This window comes from Podarcis erhardii, assembly GCF_964252035.2.
Source record: "Podarcis erhardii genome assembly, chromosome: 5".
NCBI lineage: Eukaryota > Metazoa > Chordata > Lepidosauria > Squamata > Lacertidae > Podarcis > Podarcis erhardii.
In genome coordinates, this window is record NC_138509.1 from 56,581,582 (window position 1) to 56,606,611 (window position 25,030).

General features: G+C 44.3%; 1 protein-coding gene across 5 annotated transcripts; it reads right to left on the reverse strand.

The window, feature by feature from the left end:
- Nucleotides 1–1,773: 1,773 nt before the first annotated feature.
- Nucleotides 1,774–25,029, reverse strand: SFXN2 (sideroflexin 2; the record flags this gene model as incomplete). Of its 5 annotated transcripts, none has more annotated exons than XM_081861719.1 (13): nt 24,916–25,029; nt 22,378–22,501; nt 19,250–19,414; nt 18,406–18,556; nt 17,587–17,685; nt 16,660–16,735; nt 16,150–16,235; nt 11,651–11,711; nt 9,044–9,110; nt 7,610–7,659; nt 6,062–6,111; nt 5,668–5,715; nt 1,774–4,466 (listed from the first exon to the last, which is right to left on the reverse strand). In XM_081861719.1, the coding sequence occupies exons 3-13, from the start codon at nt 19,287–19,289 to the stop codon at nt 4,367–4,369; spliced, it is 828 nt and encodes a 275-aa protein (XP_081717845.1). In that variant the 5' UTR covers nt 19,290–19,414; nt 22,378–22,501; nt 24,916–25,029. The 5 variants fall into 5 exon arrangements, with proteins under 5 accessions (XP_081717845.1, XP_081717842.1, XP_081717843.1 ...); XM_081861716.1 differs by having other exon boundaries at nt 18,406–18,576; XM_081861717.1 differs by having other exon boundaries at nt 18,406–18,576; nt 24,796–24,919.
- Between the last annotated feature and the right edge of the window lies 1 nt (nt 25,030).

A 25,030-nucleotide genomic window follows, 5' to 3' on the forward strand; every position in this document is an offset into this window, starting at 1 on the left:
CATTGCAAACTTGAGGCAGTGAGGTCAGGTGGAATTTGAAACCTATCCAGGAAACCTGAGAGGGCGAACCAACTCATTACAAAAGGGGGATAGGAAGAGAAGTGAGAAGCAGATAAGCAATTCAGCCATCAAGCCAGAGAGAGGTGGAGGTTGTTTACCAGAGTTAGGGAACATCAGCTCTTGCAACATTCAGCCAGAGTGGACCAACGGTCAAGCCAATGCAAGGTAAATATTGAGACAGGTACAGCTCTGTCTTCTAAAAATTGCTGATCTACAGCATATTTGGCAGGTAGAGCAGAAATACAAGCAGCTCCTCAGAAAACAATTGCAATGCTGCAAATGATGACCTCTACTGTCAAGTGGTATATATGGCATTTACCATCTAGTACACTGAAGTGTTGCAGCCATCTTGTTTGTCCTTTTCTGAGGTCTCCAGGCTGCAGATAGCAGACCCTGTTATAATTAACCTTTGATCCAACTGTATAGCTCAGTGGAGGGTCAGATAGATGGGGAGTACTTTTGTTTGAGTAAGGAAATCAGTTTGCACTTGGTCTGAGATCGGCTGACCTTGGAGTTTAGAACAGATGACAAACGGTTGGGGAGTCCCCAGTCTATCATCCCAGGCCTCCCTCAAACAGCAACAGGGATATCTAACAGACATCTGCACAAAGCTGGAACAACAGTGAGTCCATAAAGCATCTGGAAAATAAGGTTGCATGAGGTGTAGCTGAAAATAAGGAAACTAAAGTAAAAGGGACGCAGGTGGCACTGTGGTCTAAACCACAGAGCCTAGGGCTTGCTGATCAGAAGGTTGGCGGTTCAAATCCCTGCGACGGGGTGAGCTCCTGTTGTTCGGTCCCAGCTCCTGCCCACCTAGCAGTTCAAAAGCACGTCAAGTGCAAGTAGATGAATAGGTACTGCTCCAATGGGAAGGTAAACAGCGTTTCCGTGTGCTGCTCTGGTTAGCCAGAAGCGGCTTGGTCATGCTGGCCACATGACCTGGAAGCTGTCTGCGGACAAACGCCGGCTCCCTTGACCAATAGAGTGAGATGAGCGCGCAACCCCAGAGTCGTTTGCGACTGGACCTAACGGTCAGGGGTACCTTTATCTTTACCTTTAAGTAAAGTAAAAATAAAATAAGGTCGCAGGAGATGCAGCTGGGAAATGTTCTGGAGTAGAGGCAGAAACACTCATCACCTCACCATCCTTCTGGAAATGCCTGCCACAACCCACTCACCTGTTTTACACAACCAGTTCAATCTATTCCATTCCAATATCACAAGCAGCCCAAGATAATGATTCTAATAATAGCCCTAGTAAAATCAATGGGGATTTCCATGTTGTCACTCAGCAGATTTCACTACTTGGGAAAGTGGAAGATTTCTCATGCTTTACAGAAAGCCCCAGCTATGGATCTACACAGGGTTCCCCAACATTTTAAAATCCCAATGCAGTAGAGTATTAAGCATGACTCAGAATATTGCATTGAAGATTCTGTGAATGTCACCCGTTCAAATCATGGAATGCCTGGGCTGTGTGTATCAAGGAGAGCAACAGCAATTTAAGAATATTTGTTCTTATCACCAATGCTTAGATCAGCCTTTTGCCAATTCTATGGAGGATGGGAATTGTAGTCCAAGACATCTGAGGGACTCACGGTGAGCTTAATGGGTTTGTAGGGTCTACAGAAGCCTAAGCCACACAGCTGAATAAATACCACAAGCAGAAAGGACTCATGGCTCCAAATGTTTACAAGAGAAGAGCCAGGGACAGTTTCTAAGATTGCAGTGTGTTTTATTCTATAGTCTTTCCCGTACATGTAACAAAGCCTTTCCCTGGCAGGTTTAATGACGTGAGCTTTCTTGACCCAATAAGCAACACTGAATGTCAGTTCATCCTGAACAAATCCAAGAATGGCAAAAAGCAAAAAATATTCCAATACTTTGCCATCCAATATGGCAGACTTTGGCTAGCACCAGCATAAACAAATATACATACACAATTGGGCGACATTTAACATAAAAATAATAAAACACATATAAAAATCAGTAAGCTCTTGGATTCAAACAGTCATTTTCAATGCAAGGCAAATCAGATGCTTAAAATAAATTGCTGCTTAAAATATCTACCAACAAGGGACAGACTCTCATCATAATTTGGCACATGTACCTTAAATGAATACCTTGCATGAGTGTCTTCCTGCCCATCAAGCATTCTAATTTCTGCGTGCAAGAACTTGATTTGCATAATGAAAGTATTTACTATTTAAAAAGAGCACATTTCAAGTGTTCAGAATACATTATCTCAATAATCATTACAACAGTTAACTTCAAGATTGGTTAGTATTATCACCTATGGGTTGGAGATGGGGTCTAAGGCTGAGATGCAGGACTAAGGCTTACCTAAAGCCACCTAGTGAGTATGTGGCTGACAGAAGATTTCAGTAAAGGACCTGCTCAACTTACACCTGAGTGAGTGGAAGCATCAGATGTGTGTTGTCTCCAGAATAGTGCAACACCCTGGTTTGGGAGAGGTAGAAAATATGTGCTATTTGCATCCTTAACCAGCTGCACGGACAGCATGTGTCTGCACGTAGGCCCCACAGCTGCTTTTCTGTTAACCCCGGGTGCTGCCAAAGAATCAGCATGGGAAATGTCAACTATTTAGAGTCAGTCTTAATACTATCCTAAGCAAACAGGGCAACTTGCACTTCTCAATAAAGTGGCAAACCTGTGTTTGGAAATTACTTCAGAGTACAGATGGGGGAACACACATAATGTATGTTCTTCTGGGGACCTTTCTAGCCTTACACTACTCATGTTGTTTTTCTGTGCTGTATGTGGGTGTATTTGTGTTTTTTGTACAGAGAAGCATTCAGTTATGTGAACACTCACCTACACTCTAAAGTGGTACAGGCCAGACAAAGGGATGGACAACCCGAAGCCTAAGGGCCAAATGCAGCCCTCTGGATCTCTATCTGGTCTTTGAGACTCTTCCCAGGTCACATGCCATCCCCTGCCCTGCTCCCCACCTTCTCTGAGAGTTTTTGCCTGTCTGGAATGTGTTCTTGAACTCTTACACTGTCTCTTGCATGCCTGGATGGAGGTTGGGGGGGGGGGAGGTTTGTGTGTGTGTAGACCCTAGCCTATAGTAAAAAGGTGTGCTTTACATTTGTTGCTCTGCCCACTTTCATCTCTGGCTCCACCCACCACTGGCCTGTGGGCCCCAGCAGGTTGACCAGAAGGGAATGTGGACAGCTCAGTTGGTTAGAGCTTGGTCCTGATAACAACAAGGTTGTAGGATTAAATCCCCATATGGGTCAGCTGCATATTCCAGCATTGATCCTCAGGGTCCCTCTTCCAACTCTATTGATTCGAAGTGCTGGGGCTGAAAATAATTCACCACCCCTAGAAAGTACTCAGGGAGAACTAGGTTGCTACTGCATGAGCTGGTGGAATATTATTTTTCTCTGGAAAGGAATACTGGGAGGCAGAACATATAGGCTCATCTTTCCAAATGAAAAAAGAAAACAGGTTTCACATTCACCTCTCTCCCCAGTAGCCCATCTGTGCATGCATAGAAAATATATGTCCCACAGTGGTTCTTGAAAAGCAGTGGTGGCAGAAACATTATTCTAGTCCCATTCTCTTGATTGACTTGAGTTTGGGCCTATAGCCTTCCAGATGCTGGTGGGCTATGACTCCCATCATCTCTGATAGCTGGTCATGCTGGCTACAGCTGATGGGATCTGGAATCTAACAACACATGGAGGTCACAAGTTGACCACCTTTTGCAGGGTGTGCTTAAACGATAATTTCCTACACTGACCCCAAGTCACCTACCTTTACATGATTTATCTTAATGATTAAGCAGAGGAAATTGGTCCATCTGAAGGCACATGAGCAAATCAACACCATAGTGATACAGACCTATATTTTGATTTTGAGTCATCCAGTATGAAGCCCACAGTAACTTCCCCATTTCACATCTATTTGGAGGTTTTGTACCCTTTAGGAACCATGAAAGATTTTGACAAAGATAAGCTTAGCAGAGATTGCCTTGGAAAGACAAAATGAGGCACCCAGTTGGAAATCCCAAAGTTGCATAGAACACAGATAACGTATCAGAACGGAGCAGGAACTATATGGCCGGGAAGGTGGAGGAAAAATCCATAGTGAGGTTACAACACCTATCCCTGTGAGGAGTGCTGTACAGCTAAGAGCTTCATAACAGCCAGACTGGATCAGGCCAAAGGTCCAACTAGCCCAGCACCCCATTTCTCACAATGGCTAACAAGACACTTCTCGGAAGCTCAAAGGCAGAGCACGAGTGCAGGTCCAGGCAGCTCCCGAGGTAGAGGCTTCATTCACAATCCCTTGTTAAAATAGACATAAGGCACACTGTCTCCATGTCTGGCCACAATCGATTGCCAGAGATCAGGCTCCAAATGTGAAAGGGCAATGGAGCTGGAAAGGAAAAGAAGAAAAGACTTGGTCCTCTATGTAGCTCAAGGCTGCCTAATATAAAGTGACATGGGAATGGGAGCCAATTAGGTGCAAAAAAAGTCACGTAAGATTTTGTACCCTGCCACGCACTACTTTTCTATAATTCTGGGCAAGTCACTTAATTTTGCCAGGTCTCCCCTAAAGGAATGGAGAGAGAACTGTAGTCTAGCAGGTGGGACAAGGACTGGCTATGCACCTGTTATGGGTAAAGAAACCATTCACAATCGGCTTTCCTGGTGCTAGCTGTAAATTTTAACTGAACAGTTTGATGAAGCAGAGGCTTGCTTAGGAGAGCCAGTCTGCAGCTGCGCTTGCTGCCAGGCTCTTTGTGTCACGTTTCTAGAGCACTGCGGAGAGTCTAGGCAACATGGATTTCAAGCTGGCAGCAAAACTGCCCTTGCCTTTGTTCTCCCGAAGAGTAAGAACAGAAAAATGGAGGCAGATATCGAAATCAGTATTAAGTGAATCACTTAATACACTCCCTTGCAAACTCGGCCACATGGTAGATTCCATATTTATGTGTGTGCATCGCAAGGCTTGTCTGCAAAACCCATCCTGAGTGGAACTGACACATAAGTCCCAGTCAAAGACAAAATGTTGTGGGTGTGTTTCTTTAGAAAATGTCTGGGAACCAGTGCCATAGTAAATGTTATAGTAAATAGTAAATATAGTAAATAGTAAATAGTAAATAGTTATGTACAGAGTCCACAGTTTTGCTTGTGTATGGAAGCGCAGAGGGAACACCCTGAATTAAAGAGCCACACACTTAGTGCCCCCCACTCCAAGCTAAGAGGCCAGAGAAGCTCTTTACTTAGTCCAGAATCCTTCTGCTGGCTTCTTTCTCAAGGAAATTCAGTGTCACCAATTAGGAAGCCAGTCCTATTGAACTTGTGGGATTTCATTTTAGAGTAAACATGGCACAGGAGTGAATTGCAATTTTGGCTGCACACCAACATGAATCATTCCTGTGTGGGAAAGATTAGGTAATTATTAAATTATACTATGCCTGCTCACAAAATGATGAGCAAATATCAATCAGCTGAAGGCACATGTGGTTGAAGACATGTGGCAATGCTGCCCTCCCAAGCCAGGAAGATACCAGAATTGTATAGGGAAGTCAACAGAGAGAATGTATAAAAAGAGAGAGGGCTAAGACTTGTACCTTCGTTGTGGGAAGAGTGCACAGGCAACCGGGACCATGAACACAAGGCTACAAGGCAAAGGCAGACTGTTAGAAATAAGGTTCAATTTTTTCTAGACAGCAAACCCAGCATTGCTATTCCACCTTCAAAACTGCTAAGAGAGAGGCTATACACATGGAAGAATTTTTCACACAGAAACGCTACTATTGCATCTTGACTACTCCCCATTGCTTTTCCTCATCTGAAATCACCTGGTCACTCAACAGCTGTTGTGCTACAGAAGTAACCTGTAAAGTCTCTTGTGGGTATCCAAAGAGCTGTTTTATACCATACCCATTACCCACCACATTTAGTTTTGCCGTCTGTGCCTTAGGTTAGTACTCATGAAGGCAATATGACACACATAATACTTACAACCCTCCAACAAGTATCGTTTGCAATGGAGCATGGAGAACCTGGATTTTCTGCCAAGAAAGCAACAGATAAGAAAGTAAGAAACCAAACTTTCATACCTTAGTACAACGGTGGGAACCCATGGCCTTCCAGCTGAAGTTGGGTGCCAACTCCTATCAGCCCCAGCAAGCATGGCCAATGGTCACAGATGATGGGGACAATAGTACATCAAACATCTAGAGAGCCACATGTTCCCCATCCATGCCCTCTTCTCTGTTGGGATCTGACAATGCTGAACACATACTATGGAAGTCAGAAAGTGGCTAGGTTTTGCTTCAGTGTTTTGGCGGCCAGTCTGCCCTAGTGCTAAATTTACAGAGCTGTTCCAAGAGATAAAACCATGTAAAATTCAAACAGACAAGCTATAGGATAGAGGCTTGTGGGAAATCAGACATTGTTTAGGTTGAATGCGATAACCATAGACCCAATCTAGCATCCTGAACTGATTAAAGGTTCTCTAGCATCAATCAATCTGACACAGGTTACCCTACTTCACTCTAAAAGTGGGTAGGCAACTCCACCACATTACAGTGGAAACTTGTTCCACTGTCTGGTTGATCTCATGGTGAACAAGCTTTTTCTGCTATTCAACCTATTTCTGTGCTGCTACAACTAGATCCATTTTCTCTTGGCCCCTCCAAGACTTTCATTGCTTCCATATGCCACATCCAAGAGAGGGTTTCACTAAAGACTATACCCTGGTATATAAATGAGCAAGTTTGTTCTACAGTTTGCTGATCCAAGCACCATTTATACCTACGACTGTGTTTGCCAAAAATCATAATCTTGGTCTTAGAGGAATTTATAGATAGGCTTTCCTGTTTATAGTATGTGCTGAACACCTCCAAGAGATTTTTGAGGCCCAATTGAGAAAGAGAGGAGAACTAAATCATCTGCATACATCAATATTGAGAGCTTTCTATTTCTAATTACTGGAGAGAGGGAGTTTGTGTTGGCTATATTTGGCAACAGATCATTACTATAAAATTTTAAAAGAGTGGAAGCCAGAATGCAACTTGCTTCACTCAAGACATTTTAAAAGCACCAGTCATTTAAACCATCTCTGATCCTCATTTCTGTATTGCTGTATAGTTCTTGGATCAATAGCAGAAGCCTGCAGTCAGGGTTAGCAATCTGAAATTTCTTCCACAGTCTGTTTCAATTAATAGAGTTGAATGCAGCAGAAAGATCAATAAAGGTTACATAAAGATTATTCTTAATGTTCTTAGTTTATTTCCTTACAATATGGTTCAGAGTAAAACATTAATCAATGGTGCTGTGTCTTCCTCTGAATCCTGCTTGTTATTCATGAATAATGTTATTTTGCAACCAGTCTGATAATTTTTGAAGGTGATACTGTGCATATAGCTTTGAGAAGATGGCCAGCAAGCCAATCAGCCAATAGTTTTGCGGATCCGTCCTATCCCCCTTTTAAATTGGGAAAATGGTACTCATTTTCCATACAGAGGGCAGAAAATGGTGTTAAGGTATACTTCTAGAGCTACTTACCTTCATGAAAGGATATTTTTCTAGTCTCTCCATTATGATGGGCAACAAAACTGGAGAAAAAGAGAGCATTGGTTTATTCTAAGAAGAGATGTGGGATATTAAAGAGCCTTCCCTCCCCCGCTTCTCTGCCACTCCATGTATGCATGCTATGTAAACTTCAGCAGCGGAAGAGCCTGATTTAAGAAGCCACACAGACACAAAATATCTCTCCCTAGAGTCCACCCAGGAGGACTCTCCTTTCTTGATAATGCCCATGTATCCTGGCTCAAGGGAACTAATGGCATGCAAGATGCAAAAACCCAAAACAAACAGTGGGCAATAGCATCTTCACTGAGCAGCTCATCACCACATTTGCAGGTGCTCCTATTAACAGCACTTTAAATGGTTTATAATCAATACACGTCCAAATGCTTATGGCACTGAAGATATTTTAAGCACTCTGCAACAAACCTCTTCTGGTTTGAAGTGATTTTATGTTGGGAGTCCAGGAGGACTTAGCCACATCAGAATGCCCAAACAGATAAAGATGGCAAGGTTCCTCCAATGGCGACTTCTTAGCACACACCATCTATTAAAGTATGAGGAATAAATTTCCATGTACAACTAGTTTTAAAAGCTCTTCCTCAGCCTAGCCCTGCAGTGCAATAAGCAAACAGCGCACAGCCACATGCTCAGAAAGTATTCTCTTGCAGCTTTAGGCTTGTAAGATACAGATGAGAGGAATGGGGAAGGGGATTACTCAGATTTCCTGAGGTAGAGACAGGCCTTATTTTAGAGACTTCATTGGGGGGGTGGGGGTGGAGGGGTCTTAGCATAATGACTCTCTTCTGCATTAGAGCAGTTTGCTTTCTGAACACCATAGTAAGAGCCAGATGAAATACAGTTTCAAAAGCCCACAACATTACTCACTAGAGCAGTGGTTCCCAATTTCGCTACTACCCACCCTCAAGGACCAATTGCGAATTGTGGCAGTTCACTTAACCCCCCCCCCCCCAAATCATTATCAAAACAAGTACCATATTATGAAAATCATTGGGCCCTGAACTGGTAAAATTATAGGGGAAAATTAGTACACTACACCAATGCAGTGTTATGAAAGTAAAACAAAATACAGGACAAGCTCTAGGTCCGTTCAGTAAAAATGGCCCCGATCAGCTGGATCAGAACAAATCAGCTAGGGCGGACAATGAGGGAAGTTGAGTATAGGGCCAAGGTACAGGTATTCTCAAGTGTTCTACAATCTTCCTGAGTGGAGCTTGCAGACTATAGTTTGGTCTGCTTCTTAGGAGAGATCATTGACTGGAGGTAAAACTTCATACCTATCCTCCTCCTCCTCCTCAGCTGAAGCTACTTTACATTAATAATCCATGTGTCATCTTTGGTGCCCATCCCATAATCTACTTGCCAAGCTATAGTTCAAAGGCTTTGCCTTACTCATGCCAGGAGCAGCCATGGCGACGCGGGAAACCACCACCTGAGTTATCCCCTGGATCGCAGCTCTCTGAAAGAAAGAGTCATGTTGTTCTTCAAATGATGACACACACAGAGGACCAATCATCTCAGAATGGCTGGCATCAGGCAGTGAGGGGAAATGCCTGGGCTGGAGACTTCTTGGTTTAAGTCTGTCTCCAACACTCAGATGGGCACTTTCATTTTGAGAAAGCATAGGTAAGGATGGGAAATGAAGAGAGCGCACAACCCTTTGACAGAAAATAGGGATACATTAAACATGGCTCCAACAGCAAGAGGATCAGCTACAAATGCTCCAGTGCACCTTGATGTTCCCATGGGACAGGAGGGCGGAACCTGTGGCCCTCCAGATGTTGTTGGACTGTAGCTCCTATCTGCCCCAGCCAGCATGACCAATGGTCAGGGATGACGGAAGATATAGGCCAGCAACATCCACAGGTTCCCTACTCCTGCTACAGTGGCGAGCCCATCTTCTGCTTTCCCTCTCTCTGTTGGTGCCCTACAGGACTCTGCTCTTGGCCCTCTGCTCTTCTTGACACACGGCCTTTGGGTGACCTCATCAAATCCCACACTGCTGCCCAAGTCACTTATGTTTCTTTAGGGATCCATCATCGTCATCTCAAGCTCAACATGTGCAACATTAAACTTCTGATCTTTCATTCCAATCTGTTCTCTCTTTGAATCCACACCAACAGCAGCACTGTCTGTTCTGTTAAACTGGGAGATAACGATAGGCATGTCCCTCTCTTTTGTTCCTCATATTGAGTCTGTAGCCGGCTCATGTCACTTCTCCCTTTTACAAGAGAGGTTGGGAAACTGCAGCCCTTGGTGGAGAGAGAAGGAAGAAGCTCATACGGATGAAGCAATGGAAGCAAGTGATCTGACCCTGCTCCAGCAGCTCGCTGCACAAGAAAAGAAAAAGGGGTTGACAGAAAGAGAGAGAAGGAGAGGAGGACTACATTTGCCCCCTAACTGCACGTGACACCCCCACCCCCACTGATCTTCCCGGGGGAATGTGGCCCTTGGCAAAGGGGTGTTACCCACCCCTGATTTACAACACTGCAGAAACACAGCCCTTCCTCTCTGGCATCTCAGCAAAAACTGAACTATGCTCTGGTCATCTCTTGCCTGGGCTTACATTGTCTCACCAGAGTTCCAGCTGAAGAATGTTGTCCGAATGCTGTAACGAACTGAAATCACTGCACGTCCTCCCCCTATTTACCCTTGTCTCCATTGTTTTCCCTGTGCCAGATTTCAGACTGCAAGTAGGGGCCTGTTCTCTAAGGATGTTTCTTTTAGAAAGTATTATCTGAAGGTCAACAAGCTTCGTGTTTCGGCAGAGCAAGAGATACGAAAATATGCCACTTGGGCTTTATTTGTAGCAGAACTGGGAATAGCAAAGCGTCCAATGCTACCTACAAAGAATCTGCATAGCATCTGCATTCTGGGTTCTTTCTTTAGACATCTGTGTCATGAAGAATGCATGGTGTGTGCCAATGCAAGCTGAAACATATCTTGTTCTCTGCTAAAGCGATTTTTGAGTGCGGCTCCAGCTCTCGGGGTCGGAAGGCAGATTAGAAGCTTAAAGCAAGAACCCTTAAAATCATAAGCAGGCAGTAGTGCAAGCCAGTGACCACCACACCAACTCCACAAGATAGATAGGTTTGGTTCTTTTGGGATGCCAAAAGTCACTTATCTGAAGCAGCCATCACTTCCTCAAGAATATCACCTGATGAAAGGTTATTGCCTATGAAAGTTTATTGGACACAAATAAATCTTTAAGGCAAGGATGGAGAACCTGTGGCCCTCCAGATGTTGCTGGACCACAGTTCCCATTATACCTGATAAATAGCCATGCTGGTTGAAGCTGATGCAGGTTGGGAATTCAGCAACATCCAGAGAGCTGCAGGTTCCCCCTGCCTACTCAAAGTCAGAGGTGGGGATCTGGATCCGGCTAGCAGGTCAGACTGTTCTCTCTTCCACCTCTTGCTGGCCCATGATTGACATGTAGGCAAAGCCCCTTGCAAAAGTGCTATCTTGTGGAGCACTTTGAAAGGGGCACAGCAAGACTCCGCCATCAGCCAGCAGTCGGGTCTTGCAGAGTGCTTTGCAGACACTAATAATTTTGGCTGAGTCAGGTCATTGGCTGCCCCACATCTGATGCCATATAACACAACAGGTGTAGAACAGGTAGGCATGGCTTGGGTGCAGCGGCCTGAGAGGCAAAATGCAGAGGTCTGGCAGGCCTAATTAGGCCTGGGGCCAGAGGTTCCAGAAGCCCAGTTTTAGGACATAACAGTAGCTTTCATCTTTTCACAACTCCCTGTTGCCCTTTCTTCTCTCTCCCCCAAATGCTGATATTGTGCCCGACTCCCAAATCCTCCTTAGGATGGGGAGAACACAAGTACACAAAAAGGGCAGCATTTTAAAACCTGAAGTGCCTGCATATCCAGGTCTCTCAATTCCTTTGGCTGTCAGCCACACAGGCAAGACAAATTCCAAATGCTTTGTTCCTCCAAACACAGCAATGATGACGCTACATCTCCAAACTCCTGAGATGATGGTACTTACCTTGGACTTGCCCAGAGGGTTGTCGTTCTCATCAGTCACCGTGATCCCATTTATGAGTTCCCTAAATGCGAACACAAACACACCATCTCAGACATTGCGACCGACTCTGCTGAACTTTAGAACACCCACACTTTTGAGACCACCACGCTCAGCATCTGAAGCATGCTTCTTCCTTCCCTCTGCACAACAAACACCCCTGCTTTGGTCAGGACATTCAGCCTTCATTCTCATGATCCTCACAGCACCAAAAGAGAGAGCCTTGAAGAACAGCTCAAAGAGAACACAGGAGATGGAAACAACAACAGCAAGACGCTGTTACATGTGGATCCTCGGAACATCACATTTCACTTTTTTATGTGCAAACAATAGACACCGACTCTGTCTGATTCAGACAGTCTGAGGCTCTCTGATTATGTCATGAAATTATGACATAATTATATATTGTTAGGCACCAGGCAAAAACATTCCTTTTCTCCCAGGCCATTGGCTAATTAAGCCAATTAATTTGGCTAATTAAAACATAGGGGGTATTATTTTCTCTGCCATTATTTCACATATTTCCTGTTTTTATATTGTAAATGAGCCTGTGATCCTCAGTTGAAGGGTTGTATATCAATTTAATAAATACATAAAATAAATAAATGAAACATGAGAGGATGCCTAGAACAGCAAAAGGACCCAGATTCCCAATCCCAAGAAAACCCTAAGCCACCATTATCTTAAAATGACCTAAGGGTGGTGGTGGGGAGCAGCGGTGGAGCATCTGACTGCGCTGCCCAGAATGGGCGCACTCCCAAGGTGGGTGGGGCGCGGAGGGTGCCCTCCCAGGCACAGGATAGCCGCTTGGGTGCAGAGAGCGGCATGCGCACCCTGCAGCTGGGGGCGGAGCGAGCCATCGATGGCAGACATTCAGCGTGCCACCTGCCTGTGACTCCCAAGCCTTCCCCAGCTGTCAAAATGAAGGGGGAAGGGAGGAATGCCACTGGCAAAGTGGTACAGCTCCCCCCTTCCCCCGACGGCTGGGGGTAGGCTTGGGAGTCGTGCCAAATGTCAGCCCCCTCAGCGAAGGCACCCAGGGCGATCCGCCCCCACCGCACCCCCTTCCTCCATCCCTGGTGGGGAGGCATTAGAGTTGGTTATAGGACAGTCAGAATTGACTGGCACAGCTACAGTCAACTTGCAGCAGATCAGCAAGTGAGTCCCAGCTCCAAACAGCAAGAAATCCACTCACCCCTTCTAAATTAAGTTGCTGAAATAAACAAAACTTGAGGCAGAAAGCTGTAACGGGCATGTTTGTGTATGAAAGGAGTATGAGCTTAGCTCAGGTACCAAAAACAAATTCTTGAGCTGCACACGTACCCAGAGGCACTCTGGTTCATTAGTTCTGAGTGTACACATGTCCCCCAAGCCTCCTTTTGTAGCTCGCTCAAGTTCGTGGGGTTCTATATACAGTGGTACCTCTAGTTACGAACTTAATTCGTTCCAGAAGTCCATTCTTAACTTGAAACTGTTCTTAACTGCTTTCATTAATGGGGCCTCTTGCTGCCACTGCGCCGCTGCCACACGATTTCCGTTCTCATCCTGGGGCAAAGTTCTCAACTTGAGGTAACTCTTCCAGGTTAGCGGAGTTTGTAACCTGAGGCGTTTGTAACTCGAGGTACCACTGTAAAAGGCAAGGTAGGTCCTGCAACTTCCCTACCCCGCTGGGCAAAGAGAAAAGAGGGTGGAAGAGAAAGTGAAAAGGGATAGAGGCCTACCCACATTTGACTCTCCCCCCCCCCACTCTCAGCATATTCCACTCCCCAGAACTACTCCCAAACAACTGTGGCACTTAATGTGTGTTTGTGGAGTTACTTGAGCCTGCTGCAGGGCATGATCTGAACCCTCACATCATCTTCCTCCCAATCACATGGCTTGTTTTGTGTTGATATGCTTTCCCATTTTGGAAACCCATGGCTCCGTTTTTCACAAATGAATTAGGAAAAATCTGCTCACAGAACATTGCAGGGTCTCATGGTAATATACTCTAAAAACTCTTAAATCCCTTGCAGGCTACTGTGCTTCATCAGTATGAGGAGCATCCTATTGCTGAGATGGTGTATCTCACAAGACAACGAAGCATCTGAAACCAATTTGATGGTGCACTGCTGCCGCCTAGTGGTCCCCATTAAGAAAAAACCTGCATACATATCTCCAAAGAGTCATGGGATTTCCGTAATAAATTGATTTATTCCAAATATTCATCCGAATATTTATATGGAAGACAGAACACATCTGGAAAACTAAAGGAAGCATTTGTACTACTGCAACTAGCACCCCCTCCAGCAAATTAAATGCCTGGACAAAGTGCTTATCCACTACGTTCATAGTTCCTTTTTTAAAAAAGTTGCCTCTATTTGAATGAAGCCTATCACTGCAACATTTTCCCTTGATTTAGGGGGAAAATCTATCAACAAAAGCCATGGAAAACATCTTGCAACTGGCTCAATAAGAAGGTGACATCTCAAGCATTACTGTGAGCCCATTTCATTTTTGCAGACAGAGGCAGAATGGAGCTGGGATTTCAGAGTATTCTGGTGACACAGAGAGCCAAGAAGGAGCTGTGTTTGAAATGGATGCCTGATGGTTGTGGCTGTGAGCAGGAATAGATTACCTCTCTTTGTAGCACACTGCACAGCCATTAAAAACCCCACCACAACTGCGTAACCAGCAGTAAGCAGAGCAGAATTTTAACATATTTCTGTAATCTTAAGGTTTGACGTCTGTATGCATTCTACCTGGGGCCTTCCCACTTGTTTTAATGTCCATCATTGCATTTCTTTATTCTGGGCAGGTCGGTTCTGCATGCCCTGTGCTGTGTATTTCATGTGTCTAATTTACTGTTTTTACCCATGTCACTAAGGGTGGCTGCTGAAATCTCATTCACATGGCAATTAAGTTCATTGCAAGCCAAGTTATTTCCCTTTAACCATCACTGGTTGTACATAAAAGTAAAAAGGCAATCATGGGGAAAATCTGATTTATATTTTGTGTAACCAGAGTATGATGATTACCTCATCAAATCCAAAATAAAGAGCAATGAGCATTCAGCCTAGTAGAACTGATTTTTCCCATTTGTCTCTGAATCACTGATGCCTCAATTACCCTGCTGACTTAGTCCTTAGGCAATATATTAAAATTGGATTCGACTCTGGTTTGTGCTCTCATTTTAACAACTGGTAAATAATACTAATTGACATTGTGTTTTAAACTATTCCAACTGTTTATTTTCTAAGTGAACAAAGAAAACAGAGTATTGTAGTATACGGGATTGTGGGCTGGGAAAATGTGAACAGAGGTGAAAATGGCAGTAGTACTGGATTTTCCATAGAATAGATTAGAACCAACCAGCCAAATCCACATAATTAGCTGTCATTTTTCTGCATTTTGCTTTAAGGATGCATCTAGACAGCACTTATGTTGCATTTGTGTCTGGGTACCTAACCTCTGCACATGTTCTATATATGTGCATGCTTCTTCCTCCAGGGACTGTGGCTCATGTTTTGGGCTTGCTGTTGTTTTTTAATAAATGCTGAATTTGTGAAACTGCACCTATATAGAGAATTTATTAATCTAATTAATTTCCACACACACACAAAAAGCAGGGCAGGGAGCAAGGGACCTTGGGATGCTGCTGCAAAGAAACTGGTTTGTAGGGTCATAACATATGCAAGTTCAGCTGAGGACAAGGGAAGTTATACAATATAAGCAAAATGTATAGGAAGTAAGTGGAATGATGCAAGTTTACTGTCCCGGGAGACAGGAAACCATTTCAACAGTGGAAGAGCAACAATGTAAGACTACTGTCCACACCTATCATGCAAAAGCTTATAGCTCTTCAATGAGTATAAACTTGTGTCTGAAGGTTAAAAACACACACACGCACACACACACACACACGGAAATGTAGTGCAAAAGGTGAAAAATAGTAGGATGTTGAAAGAACAACAAGGACTTATCAGCCACATCTTAGGACATACTCCATGACACACTATATGAAATCAGTTTGTGTTTTCATCAACAAAAATTGTCCCACCCATCATGTTTTTGACTCAGCACTCAATGTGTCTGTGTTTAGATACCTAATGCCCAGAGTTTTAAGACTAGTAGTTGAAATGGAGGCCCAATCAGCTCCAGAGAAGTAAATACACTTTGGGAAAGAAATGGAGCTTCCTTTCTGGTTTGTTTACCCTGCTGCCTCTTCTGCTATCAGCAGTGACTTTGGAAAGCAGCTGTATGAGTGAGAAAGTGAGTTATTATTAGATACTGGAGGAGCGGGGAGAACTCAGGTGTCCTTATTCCCAGGCAAATGCCTTTACCGCTAGGTAAAGCAGAATTCCTTCTTTGAAGCAAAGGCCTGGGCTGTGGATGGCAAGCAGAGCACAGCATCATGACATTACAGCTCGTCCCTTCACCCCTCCCGCCTTAAAAGGCCACTTGAGCTCTACCTAGAGACTTACTGCTGCCTCATCAAGGGGATGTTGACGCAGTTGGCAGCAGCTACCGCTGCAAAGGGGACCCAGCGTGCCACAAGGGATGGTGCTCTCTGCAAGGAGACAGGAGTGCAATTAGGAGGAGGACCAGATCTTCAGAACTCTGTGTGTGTTTTCAGGAGGGACACCGTGCCTATGCTATGGATACCATAGGCACTGTATGCCTAATACCAAGAGTTATTCCACTTCCCCAAATTCTTATAATGAATACACATCTGCTTACAATAACACTATGCAACAGCTGGAGCCAAGGAAGGGAGGAAGGGAGGGAAACATCTCACAGCCAAAATAAGCTTCGTCCAGGATGGTGGGCCTTCCCACTATCCCATTGTACAGTTCCCAAGGCTGATGCATAAGAAGCAGACAGTCACACTTCCACAGCTCCAAAGACACTGGAAGAAGATGCCAGATTGCCTCCCCGTCTGCAGCCTTGCTGCCCCTTTGTTGTTAGAAGAACGACGCATTTTCCTACGATACCTTGGTGTAAAGGTTGAGTCCTACGGCAGTTGCCAAGGCGGTGCTGGTAGCAGTGAAATAAGCAACTCCAATTTGCCTGGAATCATCCAAAGGGTAAACAGGTTAGGTCCATAGACAGTCCATCTCAGTTCATGAATTGTGCAACAGAGGGACTCCTCCACACCACCAGTGTGGTCTTACTGTGGCAGGCTTCTTCACTACCTGTCATCCCTACACTGTTGGCTCTCCAATAGCCACACGACATCAAGAATCTTTCCAACTCTAGCTCTGTGATCCAATGGGAGGGGAAACAGAACTACCATGAAGTCTATTGCTGTAGACAGAGCATCAGGTTGCCTAACAACAGCCTCTTCCCCACTTCAGCCGGGTAAAAATCTACCATCATACAGTCTGAAGCCATCCATGTGAATAAGCTATATCACATCACATATAGGGGCAATAAGAAATGGGGTCTTTGATTCTGCCACTCCAAAAGTACCACCATGCTCTGTTCACTGGAGCCCGTTTCAGAAGTGCCAAGTACCCTATCAACTTGATAGGGTTACTATGATAAATGGATGCATAGCAATTTGCCTGCATCATCCGATTTCCCCAGAGGGCGCTTCCTGCCAATGTAGTCAAACTATTCAAGCTGATAGAGCAAATCCTAGCTTAAGCCAGACAACAAGCCTGACATGCTAAAAGACTGAGTGAAATTCAGTGTTGCTCACTTCCAGTTGTTCCACCTGCTCTCCAGATGGAATCATCCCCCTCCTTCCTTGCATGCTATTCAGGAAATTCTCCTGTCCATTTCCCAGAGACAATTCCAGGGGTTGTACAGGGGAAGAGAGTGGGGGGAAGCACCGCTGTGTGGAAGGCCTTCTGTTGATGGGGTTGGTTAGGTGAATCCTGCCTCATGCCATCAGGTAACCCTAAACAGGTACTCACTTGAGGGAGATGGGGCTGGCAGCATTCCGGTTGGTGTAGTTCACAATGGCATTGAAAGACTGATTCACCCACTGCCAGAAAACTACAGCTGGAACTGTCCTGTAGACAAGGGAGTGAGAGAAAAAAGATCCAGAAGCCAGAATAGGATTGTGCATCCATTTAAATAACCAAAAGTGACACCACTGTTATCATTTTTCTGGCACAAGGTGTTCACCTTTATCAGACTTGGTCTTTAGTTGCATGCAACACCAAGCCAAAGCAGGACTTACAGTGAACAAGCAAACGTGCAGGCTCCTGGTTGTTCGGCTGAGCTAAACCATGGTTTGGGGTTTAGTGTTTTAAAAGCACTGGCTGCACACAGATACGACTTTGTGAGTGCACTGTCTGTCTGCTCAGCCCATGCATAGACTCTGCCTGTGTTCAAATCCTCTCGGAACTCTCCTTTACAGTTTAATCCTACCTGTGTCTACTCAGAAGTAAATCTTATTTAATTCAATGCCTCCTGCTCACACGCAAGTGGGATTAGGATTGCAGCCTTAGTTACAATTAGTGTCTGCTACTAATTTCTGCAATAAAATAGCAGGTGCACAGTGCTAAGGATTAATTGCCTGAAAAACATTTCACTGTTAATGTAGCACCTGACAGCAACTCTTGAAGACCGATCTAGAACAGGAATAAAAATGGGAGAAAGTAGCGCAGGCACGATAAGGAACAGATTTCAAAATTCAGTTGAGATCACCAGCGCTTGAAAGGAATAAACACCCAGTATTCCATGCCTCACAAAAGCAACTTCCTGAAACAACACTCCTCCCGTCATACCTGTAAAACTGCAGCATGCAGCCCGTGATAGCCATTCCCCCGGGGACTTGAAACGACATCCTCCCTATCAAATTCATCTTCTCACCAGAGTCAGGGTGGAAAGCGGAGTCATAAAGCTTCTTGGCATAGAACAGCTGCTCTTGGTTGGTTCCTGGAGGCACAATGCCTGCCCTGCAGGCATGAGAAAGAAGTAACTGTTCCAGCACCATTTCCTAATACCTCGAGCCTCCAAACTATATAGCAGCACCCTCCCCCTGCTACAAAGTTAAGCCCTGGGAGAAACACTCTCACACAGCACACACACAGATATATTCTTAAAAAGGTAAAGGTACCCCTGACTGTTAGGTCCAGTCGTGGATGACTCTGAGGTTGCGGTGCTCATCTCGCTTTACTGGCCGAGGGAGCCGGCGTACAGCTTCCGGGTCATGCGGCCAGCATGACTAAACTGCTTCTGGCGAATCAGAGCGGCACACGGAAACGCCGGAGCGGTACCTATTAATCTACTTGCACTTTGACATGCTTTCGAACTGCTAGGTGGGCAGGAGCTGGGACCAAACAACAGTGTCTAAATCCCTACATGTCCTTTATGGTATTTTTTCAACACCAGGTCCAGGATAGAGAAATTCTGTTAAAGTGTTGTCCCTCTCATCAGATCGAGGTTTGAAAATTCAGGTATTCACAAATTCAGGTATTCACGTTTTCTGTAATAGACTCTAGAGTAACAAGGACACTGTGCCTTACTCACCAGTTTTGTGAATAAACCTGAATACGATCTATGCTTCGATCATGCAAGAGTACCAAATGCGTTTGTTTTTTTAAAACCATTGTTAATTGCCCAGGCTACCTGCAGCTCTCCACCAATGCCTTTGCTGAATCCAGTTCATGTTCCGACACCAGCAGCGTCCTTGGGTCCGTGATGTTGAAAAAGTGCTTCACACGCCCCATAAAAGTGTTCTGGTCCCAGCGAGGGATGTCAATGTTAAATGTGGTGACACTGGCTGCCATTTTACTGCAGAGTAGAAAAGGAATCCGCAGGTCAGTGCATGAGCTCCATGGTTTACCCAAATAAAACCAAGGATTATGGTTGACATGTGTGTTCACCTGGAGATGGCGAATGCCCTTTTAAAAGCTGCAAAGTTTTGAGAAAGGATGCATCTGTGTTAAGTCTTGCCCCGATGGTTTAGCTGTCCTGCCCATTCTCCTATGTGAAATAGAGGAAGACCCACCACCACTGCAAGACACTGGTAGGAAATGCAACTCCTGCACACTTTCTTTTTAAATAAACAGGTGCTATTGCCATAGGAAGGGCAATAATGCCTTCCATCAGCACAACCATATCCACTTGCACTAAAGAACTCTCCTGTGAACTCCTCAAATCTGCTCCGGGTGCTGAGGGAACCCCTAGAAGAGATTGAGGGGGCACAGTGCTTAAATGGTGCATGTCAGGCAACCAGCTATCACTATTTTGCCACAAACACACAGAGGTCCAGGAAGGATAAAGATGTGCGGAATGAGTGGCGCATGCCTGGCACATAAGCGATGGCCATGATGTCAAAGTGGAATTGTGATGACTGATACCAGTTTTGGGTGTAAAACTTGGGGGTCTCCACAAGTTTTACAAATTAGAAACCTATAAATTGGTGATATATACGTGTGTGTGTGTGTGTGTGTGTGTGTGTGTGTTATACAGAGTCTCAAGGTGTGCCTGAAAAATGAAACTATTAGATTCAAAGGAATGTAACTAAGAAAAGAGGCTGGGAAATTCTGTGAAAATCCCACTCTCCAAAGAACAAGTTATTTATTTGTTCATGCCATGAACTTTGGCATGAACTGGATCACACTGTGACTTTTCAGCCACAGAAATACACAGAGGGGGAGGAAGAACTTTATTACCTTGTTGTTCACATATCGTACACTCAGCATGTATGGAATCTACAGCATAATCTTTGCTAAGGTAATTGCTATACATTCCAAAGAAATTCTATGCATGCTCTGTTAAAATATTAAACAGCAGCCCTTCATAGTACCACTGAAAGGTTAGAACTAACCATAACCAAGAGAAATTTCTTATGCAAACAGCCCCTGGCCAGTGTCTTTATGAAGTATAAGGCATTACCAACTACAGTGGTACCTTGGGTTACAAACACTTCAGGTTACATACGCTTCAGGTTGCAGACTCCGCTAACCCAGAAATAGTACCTTGGGTTAAGAACTTTGCTTCAGGATGAGAACAGAAATTGTTCTCCGGCGGCGCGGCAGCAGCGGGAGGCCCTATTAGCTAAAGTGGTGCTTCAGGTTAAGAACAGTTTCAGGTTAAGAACGAGCCTCCATAACGAATTAAGTACTTAACCCAAGGTACCACTGTATCTGGAAGTCTTGGGAGCAACTACAGTTACCATTTCAAATACAGTGGTACTTCGGGTTAAGAACTTAATTCATTCTGGAGGTCCGTTCTTAACCTGAAACTGTTCTTAACCTGAAGCACCACTTTAGCTAATGGGGCCTCCTGCTGCCGCTGGAGCATGATTTCTGTTCTCATCCTGAAGCCAAGTTCTTAACCCGAGGTAATATTTCTGGGTTAGCAGAGTCTGTAACCTGAAGCGTATGTAACCTGAAGCATATGTAACCTGAGGTACCACTGTATATCCTCTGAATTCTTTTGGAAAGTTTTTGATTCTGGTTAAGGAATTCAGCAAAATCTGCATATATAATATCAAAATCAAAATGGATGGGATTTTAACATAGGGAAAGGTATGAAGAAATGTAATTAATACTAAACAACATTTAATTTCTTGGAGAATTCCCCAATTTAATTATTTAGGGATCAGAGTCACAATACAGTGGTAACTCGGGTTACATACGCTTCAGGTTACATATGCTTCAGGTTACAGACTCCGCTAACCCAGAAATATTACCTCAGGTTAAGAACTTTGCTTCAGGATGAGAACAGAAATCGTGCAGCGGCGGCACAGCAGCAGAGGGAGGCCCCATTAGCTAAAGTGGTGCTTCAGGTTAAGCACAGTTTCAGGTTAAGAACAGACCTCCAGAACGAATTAAGTTCTTAACCCAAGGTACCACTGTATATGTATTGAAAAATTAAATGAACATAGTAAAAAAGAATTACTGCAAGAAATGAATGGAGATTTAACAAGACAGGCAAGATTTAAAATATCTTGTACAGGAAAATTATCAACCTCTCTGAGAGGTCACATCTGACAACAGGGTGATAGGTAGTGTGGAGAAGAATAAAAGATAGCCAAGATTTATAAAATTTCATTAACAGTCAAGATGTGTAGAATATTTTACTGGCAGTTTAAGTCAAGATACCATGCTCAGCAAGAGTATAGCTTACCCTTGTGGCTACAGAATAATTAGATCTCCAAAGGCATGACTAAGACAAAACAGAATTAAGTGTTTATAGGCACAAACTGCCCTTGACCTCTGGATAAATATTCAACTCTTTCTGTTAATGGGCAGCAGTCTCTGTCAAGTAGAGAATTGTCATCTAACTGGTGGCTGGAATAAACAGGAGGATATCGGTATAGTTAAATGGATTTATGCTGGGACTGAAGTGGGAGAGCTGGGGGGAAATGAGGCTAGACATCAAAAGGAAAAACACATAAGTGCTGATTATCTTTTAGTTACCAGAAATTGAAAGAGACACACTATTAAGGGAGATAAGCCCTAGAAAAGGTAGAGAAGGCCTTCTACTGCAGGCAAAACTCTGGTTGTTTCAGATTCTGAACCCTAATTTTGTCTAAAGGAGAGGATTAGAAAATGGTATCCTGGATCACCAACTCCAGTATTTATCTGTGAGTACTACCTCAGCAAACTATAGTTTTCTCCAGGTGTCAGCTTCTCCCCACTTATAAGAAGACAACTGCACACACCAGTCACATGCTAGATAGTCTCACACTTTACAGAGAAATTATCAGTCTGGTTTTCCTCACTGGAAGGTTTTGCATCACCAACCTTTTAGAATTCTTTGAGGTAGTCAATGAAGATGTAAGCAAGGCTGAAATGGTAGACAGTATATTCTTAGGCTGGACTTCTAGGAATATTCGGCAATCATGGGCAATCGTTTATAGAGCAGTAACTGGATTAAAACACACACAAAGAGATAATAATAAAGAGTTTTCACAGCTGAAGCAAATAAACCCTACTTTTCACTTAGCTCATATTTCTCTCAACTTCATGTCTCCAACATGTCGTCTCAGATTCCTGCTTTTCAGACACTGCTTACCGTACTTTGTCCCTCTTCCTTGAACCTCCTTAGTAGGTCCCTCTCCTTCCCTTTGTAGCATATAGTCCCTGCCCAAATCTTAAGTCACGTTCAGAATAACCCCCCGGTTAAGCCCTTTCCAGTTCTGCCATTCCCCTCGCCACATCATTTTCAGGTCCCTCTCCCCAAGTGTACTTTATAGGTAGGGCAGAGCTTTCCAAAGTTTTCATGTTGGTTTCACACTTTTTAGACATACATCATTTTGCAACACAGTAATTCAGTTTTGCTAGCAAACTGAGGGGTTAAACTAACCCCTTTCCAGCCCTGGAAGTAGAATGGGGAGCGTTTGCACGACATACCTACTCACTGTAGCCAACACATTAACATGTAGCAACACACAGTTTGGAAAGCTCTGGGGTAGGGGGTTGTTTCCCTACATCACAGACATCTTGCCATTCTTTAGCCATCCCCTGTGTGGCATGGAAACCCAGTCAAAATGATAGCCTTCTGTTCCTTCATAGAAGTTGGACTGCAAACCATTTAGTTTCCTGAGCAGTTGAACACTGTTAATTGCCATTTGAATGAAGACAAAGTGAGAGATTGGGTTGAGTCCTGTAATTGGGGTACCACCACTGAGAAGGTCCTGTTTGTACAGCAATTTCCTGGACAATACTCATCAACGGTACCATAAGCAGGGTCTCCCCTGCAGATCTCAAAACTCAGTTTGGCTAATACTATGGAAAGTGTTAATTCAAATACTTGGGTTCTAAACCATTCAGGGGTTTATACATGAGTACCAGCACTTTGAATTCGGCCCAGTAACTCACTGACAGTCAGTCCACTGTTTTCAGGATTGGTACAATAGGACCCCAACTTGCTTCTCTAGATAGCAAATGGCAGCCACATTCTGCACTAGCTGCAGGCTCTGGACTCTGCTCAAGGGCAACCCCTTGTAATGTACAGTCCAATTAGGAGGTTAACAGAGCGTGGATTACTGTATTAAGGTTAGCCTAGTCCAAGAATGGCTGTAGCCAATGAACCAATCATAACTGAGTATACATACTCATTACTTCAGGTGCCATGTGAGCCTTGCTTAACATTCACAAACACCAGCAGTTGGAAGGGTCAGCTATCAATACTGAAAGACTGGGAGGCGGGGGGCCTGAAGAACTGTACTGATAGTAAATATTTTGTGTCCCCTACTCCTCTGATAATCTCCACCTCCACCACAAACCCACAAACAGTGGCACTCTTAACTCCTCCTTATGCACGCTACCCAGGCAATATCCCTCCAATCAACCAATCATCGCTCAACTACCACACACACAATCCTTTTGATATCAACTACCCTGACGATTGAAAGTGTGACAGGTAAAGGGCAGAGAAACTGACAAAGTACTGTACAAAAAGTTACTGTAAATACATAAGGTGCATGAAGAGGCAACCCAGTTGATACATGATGCAGAACTGCTAAATTTCTACATAATCAACAGGGCCACAGATGGTTTAAAAAACAATTACAACAATCTGATCAGGAGCAGCCAGCTGTTATTCACCACCTTAAAACATAACTTGGTAGTGATTTCTCACTCTACTACCCCTGCTCTGTGGAAATACTGTGTATCAAGTGTAGAACAAGCCTATTAACTACAACTCTGTTTATCTCTAATTACCAGATGAGAGCACAAACAACAGGGGATACCTATTCCCATTATGCACCATTTGTGAATCACTGTTTGTACACACACCGTACACACGTCTTCTGGGAGCTGCAGTTTGTGAAGGCTGCTGGGAACTGTAGTTCAGCGAAGGTGTGTGAGTCTGCTTTAACTATATGGTGAGTACGCAGCCCCAAACATCTCCATCCTCTGTCGAATCCGCTCTTCTCTCCTGCCACTGAAGTTGGCACGCCAATGCCTACCTTCACTACTGAACTCTTCCACTTCACACCCCGCAAAAATGAGCGACATTCTCACAGCTGCATATATATGCATATGCATGCACACACAAACACGTATATATATAACAACAGGTTTTCCTTCTAACAATGCAGAAACAGTGTCACTAATACCCTAAGAGCGCAGCACCACACATGCCTCGCGTCTTGCCAAACTTCTCCCCTTCTGCTACATCATTATTATTATTATTATTATTATTATTATTATTACATGTTGTTCTTCCCTCCCCGGCGTGTCCTGCATTCCGCGGGAAAGCAAGCCAGGCCGCCTCTATGGTTTTCTCTTACTCCTAACTCCTCGTGGCGCTTCCCGACTACCACTCACTCCTACCTGCAGCTCGCCAAGCACCAATCAGCAATGCCGCCGCCTTCCTTTCTCGTGCACATGGGCACCGCTTCTAACCCCGCCCCGCCGAGGACGCGTGGCTCTCCTCAGCCAATGAAAG